We start from the raw sequence: 22,508 nt of genomic DNA, 5'->3' as shown, positions 1-22,508 counted from the left end.
ATTTTTTGATCTTGCCCTTCAGAATATATTGTAGCACTAAGCATATTAGTCTTTGGTATATATAACTGTGTAACATATGTACCTTGTGGTGTCATATTGGATATGTATCTCCTTTTATATTTGTCTATGTGTTTTTGGTATTGACTTTAATAAAGCTTTGTTATTTTATGGCATTATGCTTCCTTGATCTTTTTGGATGATGTATAGTAATACATGCAGCCGCACACTCCAGTCCCGCGTACTGGCGGCAGTGCCGGGTATTGAGGCGAGAGACTTGCGCAAGTTTCTCCCATTGCACTCGCAAGTGTGACCCCGGACATAGAAAGGGTATTGGACATTACAATTCATTCATGGAGTTTAGGCAGTATTTACAAAGAGTTACAAAATTATACATACCCATTGCTTATGCCTTGAATCCCGCATTCTAACAGAATGTCTTTCATGACTGCAAAGAATTAAAGATATCAAGCAGTTAAACTCAGTATTTAAAGGGGTGGTCCTAAACTAACATTTACTTTTAACCTAAATGTCTGTTTATTTAATATCATAATCTAATTTATTTTCTAACATATTTCTATTAACAAGTCCCTATCGTTCCCTCACTACTGTAACTGCTTTATTTTTTTTTTTTTTTACTATTTAATGTTTGATGATGCTTTGTTTGAGAATCCCAGTGCATGTTGGGATACTCAAACGAGTCTTCAGGGGATGAGGCTGGTGACATCACTAAACTTTGCTTGCTTGTTCTTTCCTTGCAATTTGCACTGACAGTGCACTCTTTCCGGCTCATCACTTCTCATCTGTTTTGTCAAGGGAGCGCAATGTCACTGTGCAATATACAAAATCCTACTGAGCATCTATTGAAACTGACAACCGACGAATGCACAATACTGCAAGGACTAGCCAAGCCCCTGAAACGGATCACTGATGACAATTCGTTTAAGGGTGGGGCAGGCAGAGACTGTGCCAGTGACCACAGCCTCTGCCCCTGATGACGTCTCGTTTGAGTAATGCGGCATGCAGTGGGATTCTCAAACAAACCATTATCACACAGGAACCAGTTGAAAAAAAAAAGACAGCATAGTAAGCGAATGATATGGAATTTCTAATTAAGGAATATTGGAAAAAAGGATTAGATTATGACATAAAATAAATATTTAGGATTTAAACATTTTTTACTTCCAGACCATCCTTTTAAGAATATACACTTAAGTCCTTTTTGTAACATTGCATTGTATAACTTACTGGGTTGTCTGTCAGAAGGATTTATGAGTTTCATAGCCATTACATCATTGAAGTCTTTTTCTTCATTTCTTCCACCAAATACAAAAAGCTTTAATATTGGAAGGAAAAAAAATGTAAAAATGTGACCATACTATATTCACATATAGTTCTCAATCTAAAACCTGAATTGTAAAACTGAAACACTTGATTTACATGTTCTATAAAAAAAAATCTTTATGCAATTTTTCATAATTTTAACAATATTTTTTCAGTTATTTTCAGGTTGTACAAAACACTTTATTGGATCCTCCCAATCATATCATACATATTGAGGGAGTTAAAACTAGATAATAAAGTCCATATACAGTATGTATTTTTTGAACAACCAGTCTGATATTATAAGAATGTTGGGTGATAAAAGGGGAAAGTGAGGGTTTTTGGGTGTAAGGAAAGAGGACATAGAGAAAGGTTGGAGAATGGAAACTGGAAACAATAAGCAAAAACAAGAAAAGAACACCTATAACACTTACTAGTGTATTATGACCATAAGCAGAAAATACAAGTCTTATTAGGGTGTACAGTGGCCTACAGTAGACTCTAGTGATGAGCGAGTATACTCGTGGCTCAGGTCTCCCCGAGCATGCTCGGGTGGTCTCCGAGTATTTTGGCGTGCTCGGAGATTTAGTTTTCGTTGACTCTGCTACATGATTTGCGACTGCTAGACAGCTTGAATACATGTGTGGAATGCCTGTTTGTTAGGGAATGTATTCAGCCTGTTTACAATTGCAAATCATGGGGGCGTTGCCTGAGCTGGCAATGGTGTAACACGCACGGATCAGGATCTCTGAGGAGGCATCTCCTAAAGCGACAAATAAAGCAAAAGAATATCGCTCTCTTCGATAACCCACGGAAGGATTATTTTCTCGTTACTCAGAGGTACATTCTGATACCCCTTGTCTGAGCTTTGGACATTAAAAAATACATTTTTGAAATCTGAGGCCTTTTCCCGCCATTTTACTGCAAGGTGACACTATTTTGAACCGTGAGTGAAAAAATCCTTTCCCTGCTCCCTCCATTACCCACCGGCTGTCCTTGTCCTCAGAAAAAGTATCTCCACGCTTGTCTACCACATTTTAAAGATTTTTATTGTCTTTTGGAGATACTTTTTTACAAAAAACCTGTCATATACCAGCTGATTGGCGGAAGGACACAAAATAGTCCCCACCCTGTGCCTAATCTGACAGGATTTCTCTTGTTGCATAATTAAGACATTGACTTTTTTTTTGGAAACTCCTCTTGTCTGTTTTAGACCCTTTGGAAGTCCCAGGGTGTCCTAATTTAGCTATATTCCCCTGCTTTGTGCGGGGCTGCGGGAGCTATAACGGCTGCGGAGGGATCTCTTTCATCTCAACGTCCTATCTCAAGTACGCCATTTTCCTGTCATAACAGATCTGTGAGGTGGAAGGACACAAAATAGTCCGTGATTTGTGCCTATTTCTATGTTACCTCCGCTCCCCACCGCTCCTGTGCAGCTCCACTGGGGTGATCTGCCTTTCTTCAGCGGTGCCATGTATCAGCTGCCGGCTCCCCTGTTGCATATTTTATGAGCGGGGACTGACGTCACTGAGCCCTGTGTGAAGACTAGCCGCCTGTCATGGCTGCATTTAAAGTCACAGGGAGCGCGTCTATATCAGCGCGCAGTTAATAAAGGATTTTACTGTATGCATCATACAATATTAAAAGTACCATCTGATTCTGTGGTGTATCTCATTCCTCACGGTCCCTTTTATAAAATGGCATAGGAAGACACAAGAATTTTCTATATTTTTAACGTTTATTCAGTATAAACATCACCAATAATATCAATTCTCTCTAATATCATCCCTGCAAGGCAGGCTTCAAAAAAGGGCACAAGATGAGTCACAAGGCTACTCCAGTGTCCAAATCAATGAAAGTGTCTAACACGACTCCTCAAAAATCACAAAAATTTCAGGATTCTTACAATCCTAACTTTAAAGATCAAGTGGATATCGTTAACCCATTTAAGGCCAGATCTCCTCATAAAGAGGTCATGGATACATCTCTCTCATCAAAAAGGAAAAATCTTGGTAAAACTTCTGAAAAATTCACATCGCCAGCTGACGCTTCAAGTCCTGAGTCTGGAGATAATTCACCAAACTTTTCGCCGGAAAGGTCAAAATTTAAGATGGATAACACCAATCCTTCTCCTTCCTAAAATCTGGATGTTATATCCATGCACTCTTACATGGATACTCTCGCCCAGAAAATCACGTCAAGTATGTCGCAATCATTTGAAAACCAAAATAAAATTTTACCGTCCACCTTGGATAAATTTAGCAGCAGGTTAGACAACCACGAAAAACGGCTAACTGTAGTGGAAGAACGCACTGATGATTTATCAAAAGACACCCATGACCTCAAATCTGAATTTCACAGACTTAAAATTAAAGTTGTGGATATAGAAGACAGGAACAGACGAAACAACTTGAAAATAAGAGGAATACAAGAATCTATCTCACCGGATAAACTAGAAGACTTCGTCAAGACAATTTTCAAAAAATTACTACATACACTTACAGACCAAGATCTCATCATACATAGGATCCACAGACTTCCCAAACCACAGAATATCGACAAAGATCTACCTAGAGATACCATCTTAAGGGTACACTTCTACAAGATTAAGGAAAAAATTCAACAATCAGTTAAAGATCTAGGAGGTTTTCCAGAACCCTATGCTCACCTTCAGCTATTTACGGATCTTTCGAAGGAAACGATTGAAGGAAGAAAGTCTTTTAAGCAAGTCACTTCCACCTTGAGGAAAAATAATATCCCCTATAAATGGGGTTTCCCACTTAAACTTTTGATAATCTACAAAGGAAAGACGACCGTCCTATTCTCACCTAAAGAAGGAAGAGATTTCCTGTCCTACTACAGGACACCTGACCGCCATAGAATCTCCAACTCTCAAGACCCTGGGCCCTCGTCAGAGAAGGGATGATCCAACGGAGAGACCTGGCCAATATATTTACTCACCTTGTTATAAGGCCTCTCTACAATTCTTGATTATTTGGTCAATGTATTGTCTGTACTGCTTATTATTCTTCTTTCCACAGGTTTTCTCACTTCTCTACTACTTTATGGACTCATATATCACATGAGATTATTTTCCTTCTGGGAATAGTGTTGTTATGTCAAGGGATGCCTCCAATGGGATCCATACACAAACTTTCCCCACTAAGGAATTACAGCCTTCCGGATCGGCTCTTCCTGAAGGACAATTTTGTTCTTATTGTTTTTGTGTCTCTTTTGTTTTTGGTTTCGATTAGGTATATAGTTTGAGGTTTTTGGACAACTAAGTTCTACAAAGGTAGGTGCACTCTGGTGTCTGCATTTCCTCTACCCCACTTCATACGAACCCAACCATTCTTGTAACATGAAAATAAAATTTGTATCATACAATGTCAGGGGGCTAAATAGCCCTTGGAAGAGATTTTCCATTGGTAGGGAGATTAACAGGATGCATCCTGAGGTTGTATGCCTTCAAGAAACCAAGTTCAAAAAAGACAACCACCATTCTATAAATCTCAAAAATTTCCCATTTGTATTTGAATCTTGCGGCCCATGAAAGAAAGCTGGGGTTTTAACCCTGATTAGTAACTCAATTTCCTTTGAATTGCTTTCTGACGTAAAAGACGAAAAAGGACATTATCATATTCTTCTGTGCAAATTGAACGGCCAAATCTTCACAATAGTTAATACTTATGTTCCCACCTTCAGACAAATTAGCTTCCTGAATAAGCTAATGAAAAAATTAGACACCTTATGATCAGGAACCCTACTTTTGTTAGGGGACTTTAATATGGTGCCAGATGGTGTACTAGACTCCACCTCTCCCAGCAGACAAAAAACGCAATCCTTGAACAGCTGGATTTATAATCACGAGCTATTCGACTCATTCCGCTGTTTGAACACCACATCTAGAGAATTTACTCATTTTTCTGATGGCCATCAGTCGGCATCTAGAATAGATCTGATACTTACAGATGTCTTCTCCTTGCCAAGGTTCTCCTCCAGCTCCATACTTAATAAATCTATTTCAGATCATTCCCAGTAACTGCAGAACTGATAATAGGGTCCCCAATTCATCCCCAATTCATGTGGAAATTCAACTCCTCTCTGATTCATAACCCCACCATCAAATCAGAAATCAGCTCAGCCTTACAAAATTATTTTAGTGAAACCGAATCAAACCTACTCAATCCGTTTACCTATTGGAATGCTCACAAGGCGGTGTGGAGGGGAGTATTGATTCAAATTTCCTCCAGACAAAAAAAAATTAATAGGGATAAAATCCTTACCCTACAACAGTCTATTAAATCTAAAGAAGAGGAACTATGTCGATCCTCTGTTTCCTCTAACAAACAAGCTGTATTATCAGAACTTACTGATCTCAGGTTGCAGTTAAGGAAAATCATATTCAATTTTTACGACTCATCTATTAGATCAGCAAAATGCGAACATTACTTATCTATAAATCGCCCTTTAAAAATACATGTTAAAGAGAATTAAGAATATATGGAAACGGAATAGAATTGACAGTATAACTTTCTCTAATGGTACATCCCTAGTCCACCCTAAAGATATTGTAGGAGCTTTTGCCGATTATTACAAAAATCTGTACAATATCAACCAAGACAACCACAATATGCAGCCATCTACCTCAGACATTGGATCATTTCTTTCCAGCATGAACCTTCCAAAGCCCTGAAGACTTATCATTTTTGTCTTCTCCCTTCAATGAACAAGAAGTCCTAGGTACCATAAACAAACTTAAAACATTCAAATCACCCTGCCAAGACGGGTTTAGTAATGATTATTTCAAGTCTTTTAGTAATATATTAACCCCACACCTTGTCAAAGTATTTAACTCAGCTTTCCAAACAGGTCAATTTCCCAAAGAGATGCTGGAAGTGAGAAATTATGGTAATCCCAAAACCAAATTCTGAAACTAGCCAAATTTTTAATTATCGACCTATATCCCTCATCAATACAGACGTAAAAATTTATGCAAAGATCCTGGCCAATAGACTAAATCAATTCCTCCCGAGTTTAATTTCCAATGATCAGATAGGCTTCATCAAAGGAAGACAATCCATAGATGGTATGAGAAGACTCATTAACATAATTAAGCTTATTTCCTCGAACAAACTCAGGGCCATTGTTATCTCTCTTGATGCTGAGAAAGCGTTTGACTGCCTTAATTGGTCATATCTCGAAGCAACTCTCAAAAAATTTGGAATGGCTTCTTAGATCACGAGAGGTATTATGGCTTTGTACTCTGGCCCTGGTGCGAGGGTTTATTCCAACAATCATCTTTACTCTACGTTTAATATAGCTAATGGGACCAGACAGGGTTGCCCATTGTCACCATTGCTTTTTGCATTGGCTATTGAACCTCTGGCCCAACTAATCAGGAACAGCACAAAGATCTCGGGAATCAAAACTTTGCACAGAGATTTTAAAATAGCGTTGTATGCAGACAATATTATTCTTACCCTCACAGATCCAAGCAACTCTATCTCTGCCTTACAAACCTTAATCCAGACTTTTGCTAAAATCTCTTATTTTAAAATAAACGACTCAAAATCCAAAATACTTGGCTTTAACCTAGGATCAGACCAAGAAGAAATTGAGGGCATCTCACCTTGGGGGTGGGCCACTGATGGGCTGACATATCTAGGCCTAAAATTCGTCAAAAACGTAAACTCTCTAATAAAAATAAACTTAGAGCTGCTTACTAAAAAGCTTTTTAATGAATTCCGTACTTCTAGAGATGATGGGCTTTCTTGGTGGGGAAAAATCATGATGGTCAAGTCGTATATTTTCCCAAAAAATCCTATACCTACTTCGCTCACTGCCTTTAAAAATACCCACTTCCTCTCTCACAAACCTTCAAGCCTCATTAAACTCCTTTATATGGAATAACAAAAGACCCAGAATAGCAAAAAATATTCTATACAACCATAAATCTTATGGTGGAGCTGGTTCCCCAAATATTACGGCCTATTACATTGCAAATTTAGTCAAACAAAGCTCATACTGGTGGCCTCATGATACGACACCAGCATGAACTAGAACTGTTCTTTAATAATTATAAACCTCTTCACCTACTAATTCTGAACCAACTCCTTCATAAAAAATTAATTACAAATTCTCATCCGATTTTTCAAGCTATTTCTGAAGCTTGGAAAAAATTCTCTGCTCCAAAAAGAGGCTCTAACAAAGAAGTCACAATAAAAAATCTGGCTCTATCAGTTATCTTTCAAGCGTCTAATGAGACCATTGACCCCATTTGGTCTGAACTTGGACTTTGACTCTGAAATTAAAGATTTATACGATGGCATTACTTGTACACCTTACAATAAACTCAAGGAAAGATTTCAATCTATTACCCCTGCTTTCTTACAATATGTTAACCTCAAAGACATAATCCATGAGTTCCTTACTATCTACCCGAGAGTCTCTGAACCAGCAGTTAACTTTATTTGTAATATAGATCATATTATTTTTTGGAGTTTTGAATACATGTACAAATGGTGTAACAATAGCTTTGAAGCAGTAAAGACTCAAAATATTGTCAAATGGGAAACCGAATTGCACACGACAATTGACCCTTCTGACCTTGAACAGGCATGAACCCTCTCGTATGCCTCTTCCATTTCAGTATCACTCCTTGAGACCCACTTCAAGCTTTTAACGAGATGGTATTATACCCCTGTTAGACTTCTTAGAATCAACCCTGACAATTCTCCGCTCTGTTGGAGGGGTTGTGGAAGGCCAGGAAATATCTTGCATATATTTTGGCAATGTCCCAAAATTGTTTCCTTTTGGAGAAAGATTTCTAACCTTATCGATTTTATCCTAGGGACACGACTTATTTTGTCTCCTCGTCTGGCCCTTCTTTCTCTGGACGCAGACAAAATTGATACTTCTAACAGGCTATTGATTATGCACATTTTACTAGTCTCCAAACATAGTATTGCCTTTCTTTGGAAAAACCCCAAACCCCCATAAATTAATGAAATTATAGACAAACTTAGCCTTCATCATTCTTTTGAATTGAAATTTGCAAATGAGCATGATCAATTTGCTAAATATTCTAGGAAATGGTCTAGATGGCTGGAGTTGTTAAGTCTTCACCCAGAGTGCACCTGCCTAGGCCCCTTGTGTATGGGTCTTTGGAACATATATATTAATACATTATATGCTTAAATACCTACCTTTGTAATAATTCACTGTATAATATGCTTCTGCATTAACTTGTTTCATTTTATGTCTTCTTTATATTTGGACTTTATTGTCCTTCCTTTTTCCTTCTTTCCCTTTACTTCCCCCCCCATTTTTTCCCCATCTTTCCTCCTCCATCCTCCCCATTTATTGAAACTCAAATAAAACATTTGGAAAACAAGTCACAAATCATGCAGCTGAGAGAGGAAAACTAAATCTCTGAGCACGCCAAAATACTTGGAGACCACCCGAGCATGCTCTGTGAGAAATGAGCAATGATGCTACTCGCCCATCACTATAGACTACGTCTTGTTGTCCGCCTGCAATAGGTGTATACCGCTGAAAATGATGTACAACAGAGTACGCGATCACTCTGTCTGTAACACTATAGTTAATGACTCCATCAACACATAAGCCCAAACCCCGTTTTGTGAGGGGTTAAGACGTAAACTCTGACGGGGCCACTGAATGCAGGAGGACATGCTGTGTGAATGGGCCCATAGTGTTGTATTCCCCACTTTCATCACACCAAAGGTCTACCTGTCATGGATTAGTATTTATATCCTATGTATAGCGTCCATAAATCAAACCACCTGGACATGCCACGTTGTTTTTGGTTACATGTTTTCCACGGACAGACAAGTTATTGTGATCCTAGTTGTAGAGATCAATGGGGAATGGGGAACAACCAAAACTGTGAAAAGGGGCACAGATTCAGCCCCCATCACTCAGTATCCTCACTACACAATTTATAAAGGAAGATCCCTAACAACCAGTTTTTAAATTTTTTTTATCCAGTATAAGGCATTGCCAATTATATTTACAATTGTGTAAAAAAGTGTTTGCCCCGTCCTGATTTCTTATTCTTTTGCATGTTTGTCACACTTTAATGTCTCAGATCACCAAATAAATATGCATATTATACAAAGATAACACAAGTAAACACAAAATGCAGTTTTTAAATGAAGGTCTTTATTATTAAGGGATAATGATATCCAAATCTACAGGGCCTTGTGTGAAAAGTGATTACCACCTAAGCCTTATAACTGGTTGGGCCACCCTTAGCAGCAACAACTGCAATCAAGCGTTTGCAGTAACTGGCAATGAGTCTTTTGCAATGCTCTGGAAGAATTTTGACCATGTCATCTTTACATAATTGTTGTAATTCAGCCACAATGGAGGGTTTCTGAGCATGAACTGCCTTTTTAAGGTCATGCCACAGCATCTCAATTGGATTGAGGTCAGGACTTTGACTAGGCCACTCCAAAGTCTTAATTTTGTTTTTCTTAAACCATTTAGAGGTGGACTTGCTGGTGTCTTTTATCATTGGCCTGCTGCATAACCCAAGTGCGCTTCAGATTGAGGTCATGAACAGATGGCCGAATGTTGTCCTTCAGGATTTTTTGGTAGACAGCAGAATTCATGGTTCCATTTACCAAAGCAAGTCTTCCAGGTCCTGAAGCAGCAAAACAGCAACAGATCATTACACTACCACCACCATATTTTACTGTTGGTATGATGTTCCTTTTCTGAAATGCTGTTACTTCTACACCATACGTAATGGGACATACTGTACACCTTTCAAAAAGTTGAACTTTTGTCTCTTCCGTCCATAGAGTATTCTCCCAAAAGTTTGGGGGATTATCAAGATGTTTTCTGGCAAAACTGAGACAAGCCTTTATGTTCTAAGTGCTCAGAAGTGGTTTTAGTCTTGGAACTCTGTCATGCTGGCCATGTTTGCCCAGTTTCTTTCTTATGGTGGAGTCATGAACACTGACCTTAACTAAGGCAATTGAGGCCTGCAGTTCTCCTGATATTTTTGTGGGGTCTTTTGTGACCTCTTGAATAAGTCATTGCTGCGCCCTTGGGTTAATTTTGGTTGGCTGGCCACTCCTGAGAAGATTCACCACAGTTCCATGTTTTCGTCATTTGTGGATAATGGCTCTCACTGTGGTTCGCTGGAGTCCCAAAGCTTTAGAAATGGCTTTATAAGCTTTTCCAGACTGATAGATCTCATTTACTTTATTTCTCATTTGTTCCAGAATTTATTTGGACAATGGCATGATGTCTAACTTTTGTGGATCTTTTTGTCTATCATCACTTTGTCAGACAGGTCCTATTTAACTGGTTTCTTGATTGAGAACAGGTGTGGCAGTAATTATGCCTGATTATGGCTAGGGAATTTGAACTCCGCTTCCAAACGTGATAAACCACAGTTAAATAATGTTTTAAGGTGGGGGGGGTTACTTTTTCACAGAGGACACTGTCGGTTTGGATTTCATTTTCCCTTAATAGTAAAGACCTTCATTTACAAACTGCATTTTGTGCTTACTTGTGTTATCTTTGTCTAATATTTAAATCTATTTTGTGATCTGAAACATTTAAGTATGACAAACATGCAAAAGAATAGGAAATCAGGAAGGGGGCAAACACTTTTTTCTACTAAGAGAGCAACCTCTTTGGTACACTTCCTCTTTGCTGTCAGCATTGACCTCTCCATAGAAGCGGTTAACTGTTACAGACAAGACGTTTTTTTCTAATTTCTTCAAAGGAGAGCTATGATATATTCATTTATTATCTAAATAGGGTACAAAAGTCTATAAAAGTATGGTTCATGACTTTTTCTTTCTATTACTCCTGAGATTTGGAGTCACATTACTGAAAGCATGGCCATGTTGTCAATACTTGCATGACTCTGCAGAACAAAGGATGTATGCTTATATCTGCATGCCGGTGGAATGCCAAAATAGAGTGGCATCTTCCATTTCATCTTAGCTGCAAAGGATAAGAAGCAGGTTGTTATATATTTAAAAGGACTAATTCATACATCTGTTATTTTATTGTACGTAAACAAAACTGACCAATTTTTATCAGTGTTTTGGATCACATTTTCATCATTGTTTGCTCCATGTGTCAGTTTTTACCTACTGTAATTTTCACATATGAGAATAACATTGCAATTCTTCTCCAACTAATTCCAATGTTAAGGCCATGGCTATGTGTGCTATCTGTGAAAAACGGACATCTGAATGAGGCCTTTGAGAAAGTACCTGAATGGGAGGCAGTCAGAGCTGGGCAGCCGTCAAGGTAAGACGGCAGAGCACGCAGCTCAGAGAGAGCTCCCGGGCCCCGATGCCAACATGTGCACCTGGGGGAGCGGCCCGGGGGCATTTTCCTCCCTGCCACCCTGCCCAGCCCGCCACTGTGAATGAGTGAAGCAGACATTACATAACACTAACTAAAGAGAAGATGTCATTGGTAAAAATGTGTCACCCTCTCCAATCTCTAGGCCAATGGGACCTTGGACTCCTCCATTCATTGCAATGTGACTGACTACATATTCATTGCAATGAAAGATACAATGTGATGTGTGACACAAAGAACAACTAAACATTGAAGTGTTGTTGACCCCTGCACAATATGATTTTCAACCATAGAATATGGCTGCAGATGGTTTTATGTGGTTGTATCTACAGACACAAATTCTACAATAAAGGCACAGTTTTAATAATAATATTAATAATAATAATTTTATTTCTATAGCGCCAACATATTCTGCAGCACCTGGTCACATAAATCAACAGATGCCAAGAGGAGTGAGCGTCCTGCTTGCAAGGTTACAATCTAAGAGGAAATATCCATGATTGGAAAACTATAACTTATATCTTCCAGAAACAGTGATGATAAAATCATGACAATACAATGGGTGAAATTAATGATGAAATCCACTGCAAAAACCTGCACATGATAAATTCTGATTTAGCCAAACCTATGAGGCCATTTATGTGGCAAAAAGGCTCAGTGTGCACATTGTGTTAAAGGGTTGGAAAGGAGCTAAAAACTTATCCTTGGGTTGTGTCTGGTATCTCAACTCAACTCTACCTGTTCTATGGAGCAGGACTGCAATACCACACGTGGACAGGTGTGGCACTGCTCTTGGATGAAAGAATTTATGTTTTTCTAAACAAGGGCCAGCACATATAACTTATACTATAAGGACTCATTCAGACATCGGTAGTTTTTCACGCACCTTAAAAAATTGTGCGTGTATCATCAGTGTTTTAGATCTGATTTTCATGAACGTTTGGTCAATGTGTCAGTTTACCTTCAGTGATTTTCACATATCAAGAAATAATTCCATTACAAAGCTTCGCCTATACATTACAATGTTAATCATGGACAGCACATGGATTGTACAATGATGTCCATGATTGTAACGGACCAATAGACTGAATGATTTGTTTGTGGACTCATGCAGAAAAACCTAGACATGTGAACAGCCCCATAGATTTTGAGTTCTAGCTTTGAAAAGGACGGCTAGAACGCATGCATGAAAAATGGAAATCTCAATGAGGTCTTATTGTGGATTTTTGTCCCTATGGCACAGTGAATAGGTACAACAAGCAAGGAGAGGGGAAACTTTCCAACTATCCTCACAAAGTAGGAGATGGAGAACCAGGATGGTCTGCTGAGCAGGCACAGTGAATAGGTACAACCAGGAAGGAGAGGGGAAACTTTCCAACTATCCTCACAAAGTAGGAGATGGAGAACCAGGATGGTCTGCTGAGCAGTCACAGTGAATAGGTACAACCAGGAAGGAGAGGGGAAACTTTCCAACTATCCTCACAAAGTAGGAGATGGAGAACTAGGATGGTCTGCTGAGCAGGCACAGTGAATAGGTACAACCAGGAAGGAGAGGGGAAACTTTCCAACTATCCTCACAAAGTAGGAGATGGAGAACCAGGATGGTCTGCTGAGGCAGTTGCCGCTGTAAGTCTGCATTTAGGTTTGCATGAAGGCAGACATTCATACTTGTGGCTGCTGATTTCCTATACAGACCTTGCATGCATAAATAGGTGATGAATGTTCTGGCTGCAGATGGGGTGCGTATGGGCAGAACACATAACTACACGAAGGAAATGACATATGAATAATGGTGCTTTTTTCTGTGTCTAATCCAATAACATGTGCATTATTTAGCACAGTATAATTCTACTGCGCGTTCTATATAAGAGCGTTTCCATTCACATGAAAGTGTCAATGGAGTAAAACTATTCTTTAGGGTTTAAATAGGACTAAAACAGATTAGCGTCATGGGTAGAGTCACCTGTATGCCAGCCGTACTCATGAATAGTTAATGTATTTCTGCCAGAATTAATTTCTTAAAAGTCCTCGTCATAAGGTACTTCTCTTCTCTGATATCATGCATTATATATAATTCATATATTTCCACAATTCATACTAATTAGTTACTTTTCAATAAGTGGATAAAACACAGGTAAGGATAATGAGGTTCATGAAAAGTAGTGAAAGGAATGGGAGTAATTGTCAATAGCTACAAAGCAAAAAGCTCTAAAAAATGTCCAGTGCAATCTATTTAGCAAAGGTCACTTCTCCAATTTTTGTGTCTGCTTTGTACAATTGCGCTCAAAAGCTTACATACCCCAGCAGAATTTTTGCTTTCTTGGCCTTTTTTTCAGAGAATATAAATGATAACATCAAAACTTTTTCTCCACTCATGGTTAGTGGTTGGGTGAAGCCATTTATTGTCAAACTACTGTTTTCACTTTTTAAATCATAATGACAACCCAAAACTTCAAAATGACACTGATCAAAAGTTCATACACCGTGGTGATTTTGGCTTGATAATGTAGGTACGTGAGCCGATTGGGGGGTGACCCCTTTCTTTACCGCGAACAGACTTGAGACAGAGTCCAAGGTGCGCCCAACAGGCCCTCTTTATTGGTCGTACTCTCACGACCCGCAGCACCACACAGCAGCTGCTCAACTCCGTACACAGGCCCGGGTACCTTCACTTGCCTCCTCTCCTCTATGACGTCCCACGCGGCTCTTTCACTGTGGCCGCCCTAGGCTTACCACCACAGCGCTTCACCTGCCCGAGTCCGTCCGTCTTGTGGTACCCCCAGGCTCTCTCTCTGTCTGTGGCTTCTCCTGTCAGGGTCACCCACCTGACCGTCTTCCTCAACAGTCCTTCCTGGAGCTTCTCCTGTCTCTTCCTTTAGTCTTCTCTTCTGAGCTCCCCTCTCTGGACTGTCCGTTCTGGAACTCTCTCTCCTCTCTTATATCTCCTCTCTCACTGGGAATTCCCCTCTAGAGTTCCTGTAACCGCGCCCCCATGACGTTTTCATAGCCATAAGCTGATCTTAAGTCCTTTTCTCACAGCTCTCTACTCTTGTCACGTGCCCCGTCCTGTGTGACACGGCCAGCAGGTTGGTAACTAATACAACAGGACACGGCACATGTAATTGTCCAGTGTGACGCGGCCCGCAGGCCGGTAACTAATACAAGACAAAGGGGGATAGGGAAACATTTACAACAGAGACCAACACCTGAGTGCATTTTCCTCCACCGTGTCCAACACCTGGGTGCAGCTTTACAGCAACAGCGTCCAGCACTGAGTGCCTCCATGGAGCAACAGAGTCCAGCACCTGAGTGCAGCTGTCCTGCAACTGAGTCCAGCAAACTGAGGGCAGATCTCAGTAACAGAGTGCAGCAAACTGAGTGCAGCTCTACACCATAGCTGCCACTCCACCAAGCTTTGCAGGAATTCTTCACTGACACCATAGCTGCCACTCCACCATGCTTTACACAAACTCCTCGCTGACACCATGGCTGCCACTCCAGGACTCTGAATGAGCCGCCCTGGACTCTCCTCCAGCTCCCCATCCAGCTCCTTCCTTCACCCAGGATGGTTGGAAAGCCCAACAATAATAATATCACCCACGTGAGTGAGCACTACTGACACACCTTTATAGAGCAAACACACATGTTAGTGATTCCCGTGCAATTACTCTAACCACCACCGGGGCAAACTATCTCTAAAAACACCAGTGCAATGACCATACTGGCCACCGGGGCAAAACTATGTCCAAGCACAAGTGCAATGACCATACTGGCCACCGGGGACAAAACCAACCCTGAGCAAAACAGCTCACAGGAAAAAAAAGGTTACTTGTGCATTTAATCTGTCAGATCCACCATGGATCATGACAGTACCCTCCCCTTAATGAGGGGCCTCTGGACCCTCAAGACCACTCCTCATCAGGGCACCACCTACAGCGGGGATGCCCAGAACCAGAGTTCACCCCAACCACTACCTGACGCTTCAGGTGAATGACAAACGCACCGCTGGTATAGGCAATGTATGTTCTGGAGGCACCACACATCTCCAAAGCGCCGACCTGGGGAACGAGTTATGTAAGTGTATGTTTGGTATGAGCTGGTAAGACTCCGCAACACACTTCCACAGGATGTTTTCTGGTGGCCACCCAAACATGCTTGTTCACACACAGGTCCGGACCTGAACGTTTATTGCCACACATTCGTTTGTCATAATTCGGTGAACTCATTCTGGGATCGACAACAGAGGAGTCCCCCTGTGTCACCACACTCACACCCCTGCTATTCACCAAGGGAACACCACCCTCCAACCCTTTACACCACGAGGTCTGCGCCTCCCAGGGTTGGCTAATGGCGAGGGTTGAGATTTGCCCCTACTCCCCCGCTGCACACCTACTGCTCACAACGGAGAGGGAGGGGCCTGGGATATGGAGGAAAAATACACTCCCTGGTCGCCTTCCTCCACACGACCAGGAGGGGGCGGCTTCGGTGGTATGGAAGATTTGGCGTGAGCCCCACAGACTATAACACCAGTCTGCTCACTACCGGGACGTACCCCTTCACCTCGGGGAACCCCAGACAGCACCATGGGGACACCAACTCCACCCACCTGTCTGGGTGCGTTCGCCTGTATGAGAAAGTCCCGCTCCCCAGCAGCGACTCTAGGGGGCTTTATTGCCAGCCACTATTTGATTTGCCGGTTGAGACAGAGGGAAGGCCCCAGACCCTGATTACTGCTGCTGGAACTGCTTACACACCATACAGCTCCTCACTCACCTCAGTGAGACCCAGCAGCAAATGCTCACAGGTCTGAACATGGCCCGAGGCTCACCAGAAAAAATGTAATGGTGGTTGGTGATAATGTCACGTGCCCCGTCCTGTGTGACACGGCCAGCAGGCCGGTAACTAATACAACAGGACGCGGCACGTGTAATTGTCAGTGTGACGCGGCCCGCAGGCCGGTAACTAATACAACAAGACAAAGGGGGATAGGGAAACATTTACAACGGAGGGCCCTGCAATAGGGAATGGGGAGCGTGGAGACCTCCTGCACTCCCCTGAGTCAGTGTCCCTAACGCTCCTAACGTTTCCTATGCCGGTTCCGCACTGGGCGCCGCTCAGGAACCTGTAGCCCTGGCACACCCTACACCTATCCCTTGCTAGGGAGCTGGGTGGTGCAGGCACTGGCCCCACGGCTGCACTAACACCAACATGAAGAAAAGTGACAAACAGGGAAACACTTAGCTTTGCTCTGATGTACTTGCTCCTGGCAACAGAGACCAACACCTGAGTGCATCTTCCTCCACTGTGTCCAACACCTGGGTGCAGCTTTACAGCAACAGCGTCCAGCACTGAGTGCCGCCTTGGAGCAACAGAGTCCAGCACCTGAGTGCAGCTGTCCAGCAACCGAGTCCAGCAAACTGAGTGCAGTTCTCAGTAGCAGAGTCCAGCAAGCTGAGTGCAGCTCTACACCATAGTTGCCACTCCACCAAGCTTTGCAGGAATTCTTCACTGACACCATAGCTGCCACTCCACCATGCTTTACACAAACTCCTCGCTGACACCATGGCTGCCACTCCAGGACTCTGAATGAGCCGCCCTGGACTCTCCTCCAGCTCCCCATCCAGCTCCTTCCTTCACCCAGGATGGTTGGAAAGCCCAACAATAATAATAATATCACCCGCGTGAGTGAGCACTACTGACACACCTTTATAGAGCAAACACACCTGTTAGTGATTCCTGTGCAATTACTATAACCACCACTGGGGGTAAACTATCTCTAAAAACACCAGTGCAATGACCATACTGGCCACCGGGGCAAAACTATGTCTAAGCAAAAGTGCAATGACCATACTGGCCACTGGGGACAAAACCAACCCTAAGCAAAACAGCTCACAGGAAAAAAAAAAGGTTACTTGTGCATTTAATCTGTCAGATCCACCCTGGATCATGACAACTCCCATCTTGTGGCCAAACTTCAGTATTACACCCATCTTTCCTTTCTCCAGCTGTCTCCCATCTATAAATGCAACAGTCCACCTAAAGCACACCATACCTTTACATTCCCACAGCAGACAGGTCCGTACGTCAGTCCACTTTCCCTACAATAACATGCACAGAAGTTGACACAAATGGGTTTGAATGGCTACTAAAGGTAACATCCGCACCTGTGATCTGTTTGCTTATAAACAGTGTGTGTGTATAAAAACTGAGTGAGTTTATGGGATCCAGACAGACTCTTGAATCTTTCATCCAGCCACTGACGTTTCTGGATTGTGAGTCATGGGGAAAGCAAAAGAATTGCCAATGGATCTACGGGAAAAGGACATTGAACTGTATAAACCAGGGAAGAGATACAAAAAGATATCCAAGGAATTGATAATTCCAGCCAGTAGCATTCAAACTATGATTAACAAATGGGAAATCAGGGGCTCTGTAAAAGCAAAACCACAGTCAGGTAGACTAACAAAAGTTTCATCCACAACTTCCAGAAAAATTGTTCAGGATGTAAAGTAAAACTCACAAATAACATCAACTGAAATACTGGACTCTCTGAAAACTAGTGATGTGGCTGTTTCAATATGATGCATAAGGAGGCACTTGAAGAAAAATGGGCTGCAAGGTCGAGTCGCCAAAAGAAAGCCATTACTGCGCAAATGCCACAAAGTATCTCACCTACAATATGCAAAACAGCACAGAGACAAGTCTGGAACAAGGTAATTTGGAGTGATGAGAAAAAAATTTAACTTTTTGGCCACAACCATAAACGTTACATTTGGAGAGAGGTCAACAAGGCCTATGATGAAAGGAACACCATTCCTACTATAAAGCATGGAGGTGGATCGCTGATGTTTTGGGGATGTGTGAGCGACAAAGGCACAGGAAACTTGGTCAAAGTTGAAGGAAAGACGAATGCAGAATGTTATCAGCAAACACTGCAGGCAAATTTGCAATCATCAGCCATGAAGCTACACAAGGACCTACTTGGACATTCCAACATGACAATGATCCAAAACACAAGGCCAAGTTGACCTGCCATGTGCTACAGCAGAACAAATTGAAGGTTCAAGGAGTGGCCATCTCAGTCTCCCGACCTGAATATCATTGAGCCAGTATGAGAATTCAAGCACGCAGTTCATGCTAGACAGCCCAGAAATTAACAGGAACTGGAGGCTTTTGGCCTAGAAGAGTGGGCAGCTTTACCATCTGAAAAAATAAAGAACTACATCTACAACTACCACAAAAGACTTCAAGATATCATTGATGTTGGAGGGGGCAATACACGGTATTAAGAAATGGGGTATGCAAACTTTTGATCAGGGTCATTTGGATGTTTTGGGTTGTCATTATGATTTAAAAAGAGAAATCACAGTAGTTTGACAATAAATGGCTTCACCCAACCACTAAGCATGGGTGGAGAAAAAGTTTTGGTGTTATCATTCATATTCTCTGAAAAAAAGCCAAGAAAGCAACAATTCTGCTACTTTTGAGCACAACAGTATATTTCCTCAGAGAGCCTTGGCATCTGTAAGTGTAATTAAAGAGGTTTTAAACTACTTAGGATAAGTCATCAACACCAGATCAATGGTTTCCAACATTGATCAGCTGTTTGTAGTGGCAGAATAGCAATGGCCGTCCCCCCAGTAGCACAGCTCCGAATGGCCAGTACTCAATGTACAAAGCTGTGCCGTTACATTCCCATAAGTAGCTCCTTCTGGTACTACAAATAGCTTCTAAGTGGTGCTGCCTTTTGTTGAACCCCATCAATTTGATATTGATGAACAATCCTTAAACTTTTGGTGCTGCCTTTTGTTGAACCCCATCAATCTGATATTGATGAACAATCCTTCAACTTTTTTATTTTCTCACCATTTCATGATTAATGTTTGATGTTCGTGAATAGGAAAATCACTTTCAGATGCTGAAAATTGCCCTGATAAAAAATAGAAACGCACTTCCCATTAGGAGGGACACATCTGATGCACTGTGTTGGACCCGATCATGGTTGCCTTTGATCCTCTGGGGGTAAGCAATGAATGGTCCTTTTCACTGACAGCAAGTAGACATCTTAGAAGGTTGAAAAATAATAATAGAACGTGTACTAGACTGTAACATAACTTTTCATTATATAAAAAAGATTTATATCATATCAGAATTTATTTTTTGTTTAAAATATTAGCCTCATACAGTCCCCACACTACAGTTTAGAAAGCTGCACAGAAACCCTACCGCATCCAACAAACTGTTCAGTGCTGGCTCCGAGGTACTGCAAATCAGCTCTTCAAAATATAATACCTGTGAGCAGCCATAAACATTGTGATGGAGCAGTGATGTTCTGTTCCGTACACCGTTTACATCTGGCCGCTGGTGGCAGCTGATTGGTAGCACTCCTGGGTGTCAGACATCCACAGATCTCATATTGATGATCTACACTAAGGAGGGGTAATCAATATAAAGGCTGATTTACATGTCCGATTTTCATGTGTGAGTACTATCCAAGTTTTTAGCAGATAACACTAATACATTTCGTAGTCTATGGGATTTTTCAATCTGTGGAAAACTGCAGCGACATTTCCAATTTTGATCTAATTGTTGGATCAAAATCAGCAATGCAAGTCAATGGGTACATGAAAAAAATCGGACTGTCCACAGATGACATCTGAGAGCTGTCCTATTTTCACGGACTGTCAGAACGAAAAGGTAGAGAAACTTTCTCTTTAAATGTCTTCATGTATGAGTAAAACAATTTGACACTCGGACTACACTGTGATCAAACTCTGATGATTAAAATTGATCCGTTTTTCTCGTAATCTGACGTGTGAATGAGCCCTAATGGTAGTGTAGAACCCTGTTAGCCTCTTTGAGGACACCTTTGTGATCTCGATATTTTAAAATATAACTCAAACAAATTACCTCATTGAACATTGTCATCAATCAAAACCATACCAGACAATTACAATATACCACATGCCGCACAGTCACCATAGTCATTCAGAATGAATAACTAGATGTGTGCCCCACAACCTAATAATCTGTGACTTTTTGAGGTTATCCACTACTTTATCATTGATGACCTATCCTCAGAATAGGTCATCATTGTCTGATCAGTCAGGGTCTGACACCGGGCATCCACGATGATCAGACGCTCTTAGTGTGGCCACTGCCACGGCCACAATCAGAAGATGGAGCAGCTCCGCAATTGAGCATTTCCAGCCAGCAGCTGCCAACACCGAGGACAGCTGCTCAGCATGAGGTGTGGGGTGTTGGACCCTGACCAGACAATGATGCCCTATCCTAAGGATAGGTCATTAGGTCATCAATGATAAAGTAGTGCACAACCTCTATAAGTATTTGGAGCACCAATACAATGATACGTAGAGGTAAAATATTAACAATTCATAGTATAGTACAGATGGGTTTCAGCATCATCGTCTTGTTTGAAGTAAACAACTCAACCATGGCTTGCTCAGAGATAAACTTAATTACATATCATGAACTCTTATTTCTCATTTCCCTGATGACCGCTCTTAAAAATCTCAGTGAGACCTACAGTATATCCGCAGTACATCTGGGAAACAACTGTAGTCGAGCACATAGTATTTTTTTAATGTTCTTATTTCACAACTTTTCTGATTATAACTAGGCTGATAGATGCGATGGTTATAATGTTCATAGCCACAAGTGATTTATATGGATATAATCTTTATTTTTAATAATCTTTATTTTTATATAGCGCTAACATATTCCGCAGCGCTTTACAGTTTGCACACATTATCATCACTGTCCCCGATGCGGCTCACAATCTAAATTCCCTATCAGTATGTCTTTGGAGTGTGGGAGGAAAGAAGAGTGCCTGGAGGAAACCCACGCAAACACGGGGAGAACATACAAACACCTTGCAGATGTTGTCCTTGGTGGGATTTGAATCCAGGATCCCAGCGCTGCAAGGCTGCAGTGCTATCCACTGAGAAATATCATGTGTAACAAGTAATTGCGATTCTCAGAGCTTTGGAAGAATCAAAGGGAATCTCTCAGCAAAAACAAACAGTTTTTACCTGCCGTTATAATGGTAATCGGCAGGTAAATAGCATTACAAACTGTGCGGGTGTCCAACCGAAAGAGGCAACAGGACAAAAATGAAGTTATATTCTCCCTGTAGCACTGTATTCTTCCCATCATCAGAGGTGTAGGGAGCTTTTAAAGTCACTGCTCGCTACACAGTGAGCGCACTATAATCGCTCCCTCTGGTCCTTGACTGACATAACAGTTCATAAACATACAGCAGAGCAGGATGTCAAATAAGGTCAGAGGAAGTGCTCTCACTGAGTAACAAGTGGCTGCAGGGAGAATATAATTTCATTTTTTCCCTGCAGCCGCTTTTCCAATTAAGACACACGAACATGTTTAAAATGGTTTAAAACTGCAGATTACACTATGTCTGCAGGTAAATACTTTAAATAAATATAATGTAATTACATTTTACATTACTTACCAAGACTTAGCTTCATTACATCACATTTCAACATTTTAATTTCAGTTTCAGTTTCTTCAATGCCTCCAAGCAAGTAGATGTCCTGTCAATGGAGCCAAAGAAAAAAGAACATAATGTCATACGAAAGTATGGATTCAACTACTGCTTTAGTGCTGTGATCCCTTCACACCTTTTCCTCTTTACAGTGTTGTTCCCAGTCATCTACCCAGTCTGATAGTGCCATTATGCATGGAAAAACTGAAGGGAGTACAGCGCTGAAGCAGTGCATTTAGGTGGGATACCAGAAGTTAGATGGCCATCACATAAAGAGAATGCCGTTTTAATAGAAGGTGATTGGTTG

At 41.3% G+C, this 22,508-nt stretch overlaps 1 protein-coding gene across 1 annotated transcript in view; it reads right to left on the bottom strand.

Moving 5' to 3' along the window:
• The window catches only part of LOC141089047 (kelch domain-containing protein 1-like), a 210,138-nt gene that overhangs the window by 93,171 nt on the left and 94,459 nt on the right, over window positions 1-22,508 (bottom strand). Inside the window, exons 11-14 of the mRNA XM_073575317.1 lie at window positions 22,169-22,250; window positions 11,225-11,310; window positions 1,246-1,333; window positions 397-445 (exon numbers count right to left, since the gene is read on the bottom strand). Of these exons, the coding sequence (XP_073431418.1) occupies window positions 397-445; window positions 1,246-1,333; window positions 11,225-11,310; window positions 22,169-22,250 (305 nt within the window). The remainder of the gene's footprint in view (window positions 1-396; window positions 446-1,245; window positions 1,334-11,224; window positions 11,311-22,168; window positions 22,251-22,508) is intronic.

This window comes from Dendrobates tinctorius, unplaced genomic scaffold (assembly GCF_039654945.1).
Source record: "Dendrobates tinctorius isolate UK_male_01 unplaced genomic scaffold, ASM3965494v1 ptg000044l, whole genome shotgun sequence".
Lineage (NCBI taxonomy): Eukaryota > Metazoa > Chordata > Amphibia > Anura > Dendrobatidae > Dendrobates > Dendrobates tinctorius.
Note: the sequence above shows the minus strand (reverse complement) of the source record. Positions and strands in the feature narration are given on the sequence as shown.